Genomic DNA, 8,809 nt, shown 5'->3' with positions numbered 1-8,809 from the left:
GTCACAGATGATAGTACTGTGGAGCCAAAAATGGCATCAGAGGCAGAGTCCCCGGTAATCACATAATGTTCTGCAAAGGTGTGGACTGACGCCCACGTCGCCACTCTGCAGATCTCCGAGATGGGGACATCCTTAGACAAGTCGACAGATGAGGAGACTGGTCTCACGGAATTTTGTTCTGATTTACACCCGATGCAACAATAACTTCAAAGGGGTTGAGAATGGTGCAACTTGGGGGAAAACTGCCCTACAACCTTCTTTAGTGTCCACCTTCACCAAGAACCAGGGAGAAACAGGTTTTGAAAACTGCAATTTTTGTTCTTGGAGAACCTGCAGCTAAAGCCATTAGGCTTAGGAGTTGCTCCGCTTTAAACATTTACTCTGACATTTACACTGAGTATTCAACTTTATTACACCCCAGTCTGTAATTTCAAGTGCAGATTGAATGCATGTAGTGCTGGGTGTGTGGACAGCCACTGTCAGTAGAAGACTTTTTAGTATTCTCAAGTGTTAGGTCCTTAGATGGTAACAGTAAAAAAGGACTGGGGCCCAATAAGAATGTACCAACTTAACTACTTGTGTCTCTTAAAAAGATGATGTAATTCAACAATAAGCTACATTTGGCACACTTTTCCCATTTTCCTTACGTAATGTAGCTCAATGCTGTCAGCTCAGATAGCTTTTGGGTGAGATTTTCCTTGAGAACAATTTTTATTTGAAGTTAGAAATTGCAGCCTGCAGAGCCAATGCAAAATATAGGCCACTGAAAAGAGAGATGGTGCAAGGAGATCTTCTGACGCACCAAATCTTTTCAGCGTTTGACAAATTCCTCAAAAGTGGGTCTTCCTCTTGAATCTTTTGGTCACATGTATCCAGAGTTGATCATACTTCTTTGGCACCAAAAGGCTGGTTGTCAACTGACCCAAATTAATCTGTGGTATAATTTACTATAGTGTGAACTACTGAGTCAGTAAATCCCTCTGGTTATATTACCAAATTGGCCTCCACCCAGCAAAAACCACCTTGGGTTCACAGGTTGTGATCCACCTCCTATATAACCTGGTTCCAAAACGTAATATAAATAAAGAGGTCTCCCAATAGCATAGTATATTTTTGATGGTTCAATACGGACATTTATTTGTACTGGTTCCTAATTAAAAGGAGGTGGGTTAGCACTGATCATGGACACTTCCCTCGCATGGACACACAGGAGAAAATAGACTGGTTTTAGTCATCTGAAAAAGTTATTTTAAGATCCTCTCAGTAACTGAGCACACTACTCTGTTCATTGCATACATAAATTTAGGAACCTTTTGAAGACAGCTTAATTAGAAGATGTTACATTTGCTAAAAAGATCTGTGTCAAATACATATAACCATACACTCCTGACCTTACCAAGCTGGAATACTGCAAGCTTGAACTTCAGCCTTCACATTTCCCATCTGTTTTAAAGATGAGAGAAACCACAAAGGCTATATTTGACCATTTCTGTTTTATGGTAATTTGAAATGCTCTAAAATTGTGCTTTCTGATACCAGATTACTACAATTTCCGTTCCCTATAAGAAATCATACTAAAAACACCATTAGAAAGAGCATGAACTGCTGCTAAGCATCAACTATTAGTCTCCAGGGCATCCAATAGTTACTGTACGATACCTATTTGGACAATTCCATCCAGGAATCCACTCAAATTTACCATAATGCTTATTCAGTTCAACTACTCTATAGTCAACCATTAAAAAAGACCCAGCCGTTTTTTTAAACATTTAGCACAGATTTTTATTTCAAAACATATTAAACATGATGTTTACAAAGGACTGTGACGTGCATACAATACTGGGTTAAAAGCTTTTAATAACTGCTACAGGAAACCTATTTGCTAGGAAACAAAATGTTCTGAGTAGTCAAAAATAAATTAAGTTTTTAAATAATTATTCAGTCTACTCAAGAGTTCTTACCAATAGCAACTTATACTTCTTGTTCCACTATAGATAGGCACAGGGGTTATCTTTTCAAACTATTATACATGCAGTAACAATTACTATAAATTACCAGTTCAGGTATTATTACTTTGGAATGTAATTCTTATTGTGAACATGTTAATTTACACACAAATTTGTCATGACAATGGGCAGTAGAAGTTACTTCTCCAAATCCCCACAAATAACTTGAAATTGGAATGCAAGCTCAAGTCAGGCACAATAACCGATGCTTTGTAATTCAAAACATCTGTGGTGACGTTAACCAAACTAGTCTTAGAACCCAATTTTATACGGTTTCTTTGGATTTCGTTTTAGCCAAACTAACACATACAGAAAAGAAGCTATGCTGCCTTCCTACCAAAACACCAAATATTGGTGAGTACGTATATGCTAATTGCTTAGCTCTTACTCAGTTCAAAAACAAGAACCAAATAAGTCTTAACTTTCACTGAATGCTGCAGAGTAACGTTTTATTACATTTTTAAAAAGGTGAACATCTGACTGAATCTAGTGCATGTGAAATACATCAGTTTGATGACACTGAAGACATCCATCCACAGAACAAGTCAATCATAGGCAGTAATGCAATAATCTTCACTGACACTTCTTTGACAAGGTACTTCTAGAAGAGAGGTGCCCTGGGCTGAGACTAGCAGCAAAGAGGCCTACTGTGGTGGTTTTGTTTATTATTCCAGCACTAAGGCCTGGATGTCCATTTGTTTTTTCACTGAACAGACTTTTGTTCTGATGTAACTGTGCGTCATGCTGTTACACTGTGACTGTGTCAAAGACTTGTGCAGGGAATGAAAATTACTTTTATACTAGAAGTCAAAGGCTTGTTATAGTTCACCCTCATCCAGGGACCAAAACAAAACACCAAAAACAAACTACACACAACCAAGGCTGGACTGAATAAAACACACTGAAAACTCATCCGAGCCATAAAATGAATGCTGTATTCCCTTGGAAAGGTGTCAGAGCTGAATATTTTCCTCCTCCACCTGCTTTAATTCCAACAGGATTCTAAATGCTGCTGTACTAGACTACAAGCAGTTAAGCATGTGCTTAAGTCCATCCCTATTTAGGGCAGCACTGAAAAACACACGTGGCTTTAAAACAGACTTCAATGGGATTTGCTTAAATGTTGTCCTTGAGAGAAATGCTTTCCTGAAATCAGACCAACTGCTGTAGCAGCATACCCTCTGAATCTTGGAACCTATCTTACAAAAGGCATAAAGCAATAATCTTCTCCAATTCTAGTAATTCACAAAATACCAGATACTAAAATGTCATTCTGTAAGTGGGGGAGGAAAAAAGAGTAACATTTGGGGATTTGAAAGCCTGATATTTCATGACCTATTAAGGCTAGAAGTGCTTTAGTGGACCAGTGCAAATACTTTCAGGACCAATAGGCTCTAAATTCTGGTTCTTGAGCTGTTACTAGAAAGACTGGTGTTGACTAGTTTTGTACCACTATTACATCAGAACAGTTTATTTAGTCACTTGATCAGATATTTGCTAGCTTCTCCCCAGTCTCTTTACCTATTTATTGTATACCATGTATAAGACCGTTCCAGAAAACTTTATTTCCACTATGTACAGGCAACATAACATTTTATTCCTAGGAATCACAAAAGAAAATTTGTCGGTTAAAAATAATTTGAAGAAAAACAGACTCTGTTCATATGTACACTCTTAAAAAAAAAACAACCAACAAAAAACCAACTAATGTGGACTCCTTGAATACCCTCATTACTTCTGGAATTACTACTGATTTTTAAAAACACTTTGCTCGTTTTTCACACTTCATAAAATACCTGTTTTACTTTCATAAAAAGCTTCTACACATTCATCATAAAGCATGAAGGAACCTGACTAAAATGGACAGTGAGAAACAATGCCCGATTAAAGATTAAATCCACATGACTTTAAAAACTTTAGGCCATTTTATTTCACAGAAGACTTGGGAATGAAAGGGGAACTGCACTGTTACATTCCGTAATTCAGTGGAGTGCCCAAAGAGGGAGAGAAAATACTGTTTTTACTCTCATAATAAACCAAATAAGAGAAGGGAGTTCTGGAGACAATCTAACTTTAACTAGAAGCATGGAAACCATTATTCTCTCTTTTAAGACTACAGGCTTCCCTGAAACTGACTACAGAAAATTAAATGTGGTCTTCAATATTAACCATAAAGTCTTCTAACTTTAGTTTAAAAAAAACAAAACATCTTTAATGCAAATCCATTTAAAAAAGTATGGTCTATTTTCACAGTAGTTACCATGAGTCCAGTATTGTGCTCGAGTGACAGTTTCTGTGCCTAAGCAGACATATCACACACAATACGAACAGTCTATATATGTATGAAGGCAATAGGGGGCCATTCTACTCCTCAGGGACGTGAAGTGCCATCTTGGACACTTGCATCCTGGTGTCCTTCCAGACTCACTGTATTAAGTCTGCTGGGGAGGCAGCCTTATAAGTAGTCTAATGACCAAAGTGCGAGATATTAGCACTGCAGCCATTTTGGTTTTTTTCTTTTTTTCTTTTTTTTTTTTTTTTTTTTGAAGAAGAAGATGAGGCATTTAACCCTAACTGTGGACCGAATTTTCTTTAACACTTTTACAAAGGTGTTAATGTTGAATTTAGGCTCAGTATTTTTAATAGATTTAACATTTTTCCCGTATTAACTATTTTTGGAAATTAAGATAAATATACTGAATGCTAACACTGGAGACAGCAGTTACATTTTCTACATTTTTTTTTTTATTGCAGCCTGCAGTTTTGTAAGATGTTACTCGTTTCCTAATCCAATAATCACTAACTAAAATTCATGGGCCTAAACCCTCCAATTTAATAAAAAAAAGGAGGAAATAAGTCTACTGAAATGTATGCTAAAAACCATTAGTACCATAGAGCTATTGATAATTTTGTACTTGGGATAAACCTAATGTGCTAGAAAAATATGACGGCATCATAGCTGACACACTTTATGTTGTCATCATTATTCCACTGCTGAGCACCATCTCATGACAACCAATAAAAATATAAGCATTCCTTTAACAACTCATTAACATTTTCTACTTGCACACACAGTGTTTAATATGACTATTATTCTAGAAACACCTTCTTATTGTAACACCAAGAAGATCCAGACTAAATCAAGCCTCATTGTGCTAGAGGCTATAAATATGAAGTAGAGGGAAAGCCCTATTCAAAATGCCACTGCACAAAGAACGGTCTAGAAATCATTTTTTCTGGGAACTATAACTGGCTTAAAAATTACTCAAAAATGTTTCTTTTCATACAAAGTATCATATTCAAAATGGTTTTTAATTCCCCTCTTTTTTTCTTTTAAAAGAACATGGATAAAATTAGTTTGGTAATTTTTAAGTTGCTGGAAAGTTGATTAAAAACCCCAAAAAACCCCAAAACCCCCAAACACATTTCAGATGTATGTTTCCACAAATGAAAATGGATGTTAAAAATGAAAAATGTGCAGGTCATTAGTTCCCAGTGACAATTTATTTTTTGAACACTAACAGACATATACTTTTCCATAAGGCATCTACATGTAAAGATTCTTATTTTTTACATTTATTGAGTAAGCATGTGAGTGATTAAGTATTTTGACATGGTAATTTTAAAAACAGAGTTCACTCATTACTAAATTGAGCCTCATGCCTCAAAGGGACATGGGACAAGGTCTTTGTTCCTCAGATACAGACATGGCACAAAGTATGGGTCTTAAATCTAGGTTTACCACAAATTTACAGCTTTATTATTGTGTTATTAATGGCAAATATTAGCTGAAGTTGAAGACTGGAAGGCTCAAGTATTCGTTTTAAAAAAAACCCACCTACATAAAAACAAATAGACAATGCGTATCGTATCAATGCTATACACACAGATTTTTTTTTCACACTGGGAAAGGAACATTTCAAAATAGCAACACCAGGTCTTCTCAGTTTATTAATTTTGTTTTGCTATTATTGAAGATACTTGTGTTTGAAAAAGAACTCTCCTCTCATATCAGAGATTCTTCTCTGATTATAGTAAAGAAATCAGCCTTTGTTTATGACATCACTATCTGGCAGCATGGAAATGACTGACATCACAAATTCAGTAACACAGGGTTATGAAAGATCAGGTTAGATGTTAACATGCCGTCTAATGTAGAAAACACTTAACACAATCTTTAACAGTGAGCAAAAAGCAGCAAGAGAAAAGTATTAAAATATTAAAGCTTATGGATTCTGGTTAGTTGTATACATTTTAAGCATTTTTCTCTCAAGTGACAACCCTTTCTTTTCAAAAGCTACCTGGGTACACAATGACCTGATTAACCAAAACAGATTCGTAATGTTGCTCAGCATGGTAGAATAAACTAATAGAACAGAATGTAGCAATTTCCCAAGAGCAATAATAGTCTATCATTCATATACTGGTCTGTATACTACACGAATATTGATACTCTTAGTGAGATCCTGACTTCTTCCATAATTGTCATTTATGAAACAAAATGTTGAATAATGTAAAGGGTCTAACTTTGTTCCACAAAAGCAAGGAAATTCGAAGTTAGGGCAATTACTCCATCCATAACAACACAAATTGGGCCCATGCATTGCAGCACACTGAATTGATCTCAAAACTTTGCCGTACATAGGGCACACAACAGATCCAGTCTTAAAATATTATCTATAAACACATGTACGGTCACGTCAAAAAACTAGTAGTGATCTATAACAACCTCTCTCACTTAGGTTGAACCAGATCCCTGGGACTATGATATGGACAGATTTGTACTATAGCTGTTTTATAATGCAAGGACAGATGAAGAGCATGACATGGCCTGTATTTTGTATAAATCAGAAAAGAAGAAACCCTGCCATAAATTCAAGGTAGAGTCAATCAGGAATGGAATGGTTTTGCCCTGGTATTAAGAAAAAAGAAAAAAAAAAAGAAAACCACACCACCTACATCGCAGCTTATTTGTATCGTGCCCGGGGCCTGATGATCTGAGTGTATTCTTTGACCAAGTATTTGGGGGAAATTTTTTTTGCTGTCTCTGTCTTTTGAGTCTAAGAACTTATACAAAAAATAATTTAACTACTTTTTTGGTTCATCACTATTTCAAACCTGCATCAATAACCAAGGTATGAAAAGCCTTCAGTGACACTAAAAACTGCAATTTAAGGCCAACTACTTTTGGGGGGGGTTGGGGGGGGGGCAGGCGGGAAGAGCTCTAGTGCACTTCAATTTGGTGCCCGGGACACGAACACGTTTTAGGAATTTGAGATCTCTGCCTGTCTTGTGCTTTCCCCCTCCCCCCCCCCCACCTTTCACCTTCTTGATGATTACTTCTCAATAAATAATAAAAAAAATGGTGTGAACACAATCATTCAGCATCTTCCAAATACTGTAATTAGATATGGCCATCTGATATTATTTCTGCCTGGAAATGTTTAAGTCCTTTGGTTAAGTTTGGCAGGAATCCATTGGGACTTTGGGTACATCATCTTACTGAGACCCTAGTATTAAATTAAGCTTTATCAATAAATCAAAACAGCAGAATACTAAGTTTAACTGCAAAAGTGAACTCAAGGATTAAACTGTTTTTACAAATACTCCTATTCCACGTGAGCATAACCTACACTTAACACAATCTGCAAGTGGAAGCATCGCTCCCTGACAGCATAAACACGATTAGTGTACACATAAATAAGCTTCAAGTGTTATTAATTGAACGGTGACTGTCATGCCTCTCAAAAGAAATACTTTGAGAAGCAGCAGATTATACTATTTTTTCTTTTAATAGCAGGTGTTTCACACCTTTATAAGTTTTAGCATCTCTACAAGTAAACACACCCCTAAATCAACTAAAGATTCCAGCAACAAAAGACTTGGCGTTTAACTTGTTTAAAATTACTAGAAGTCTAATAATGCAAACATCCAAAGGAATAAAAGCCAAGTTAGTCATTTCAGCAGATGGCATCCTTGACTCAGTGGATATTACTTGTCCTTCTTAAGATCTTTCTATGAAGAAAATAATCTACACACAAGGCATCTGAACTTTAAGTCTGTGTGTTAGTATGCAAAGTAATCGGAAGCAGACAGTCTATCTTGCAAAGGCAAAGTGCTTCATAACGTAAGGCCAGCAGACGTGAGGGTTTGTTTTAAACTGTGCTTCACTATGAGCTGTCACTAGGCACAGCTGGAAGAGGGACAGAAGGCCATGACTGTTCTGAACTCAATCCAGGTAGAAGAGAGTGACAACTTCATGCTGATCAGGTGCGAGATGGTATAAATCTCACTCTGTGGCCATTTTCATCTCCTCAGGACTCCCTCTAGATGGTCTGAAAGAAAATATTCACTTACTGAGGGAGAGCAAACAAACGCTTTTTCACAACGAAGGGAAGAGGATGATAAAATGCATAGTTGCAAGATTTCTCTATATTGTGGGACTGCATATACATGGAAAGCTTTAGAACGTAATCACAAAACTAGATAGAAATTTGCCTTGGGACCTAATCTTTATTTTTTGTTCACGTGAGTAGCCCCCATTGGAGATATTGGTATCATACACATGAGTAAAATGCAGGATCAAGCCCACAATCGCTAATCTTGCTCCCTTATGTTATTTATATCAATGATTGCAGTCACATTCTTTATATTGCTTTGGAAACCACAATCCACCCCGTAGTTTTTATTTCTAGATTATTATAGAACAACAAGTTCTTCCTAAAACCCTTCCCCAAACCCACAATGAATAGTTCCCTATTTATAATAAGTTTTTGTTTGTTCTTACACAGTCTGTGATTCAC

At 36.5% G+C, this 8,809-nt stretch overlaps 1 protein-coding gene across 2 annotated transcripts in view; it reads right to left on the bottom strand.

Moving 5' to 3' along the window:
• Positions 1-1,756: 1,756 nt before the first annotated feature.
• The window catches only part of TMEM245 (transmembrane protein 245), a 125,048-nt gene continuing 117,995 nt past the window's right edge, over positions 1,757-8,809 (bottom strand). For both annotated transcript variants that reach the window (XM_077810922.1, XM_077810923.1), the window contains one exon: positions 1,757-8,341. In XM_077810922.1, the coding sequence (XP_077667048.1) occupies positions 8,296-8,341 (46 nt within the window). In that variant the 3' untranslated portion in view covers positions 1,757-8,295. The remainder of the gene's footprint in view (positions 8,342-8,809) is intronic.

Source organism: Eretmochelys imbricata, chromosome 2 (genome assembly GCF_965152235.1).
Source record: "Eretmochelys imbricata isolate rEreImb1 chromosome 2, rEreImb1.hap1, whole genome shotgun sequence".
Taxonomy (NCBI): domain Eukaryota; kingdom Metazoa; phylum Chordata; order Testudines; family Cheloniidae; genus Eretmochelys; species Eretmochelys imbricata.
Note: the sequence above shows the minus strand (reverse complement) of the source record. Positions and strands in the feature narration are given on the sequence as shown.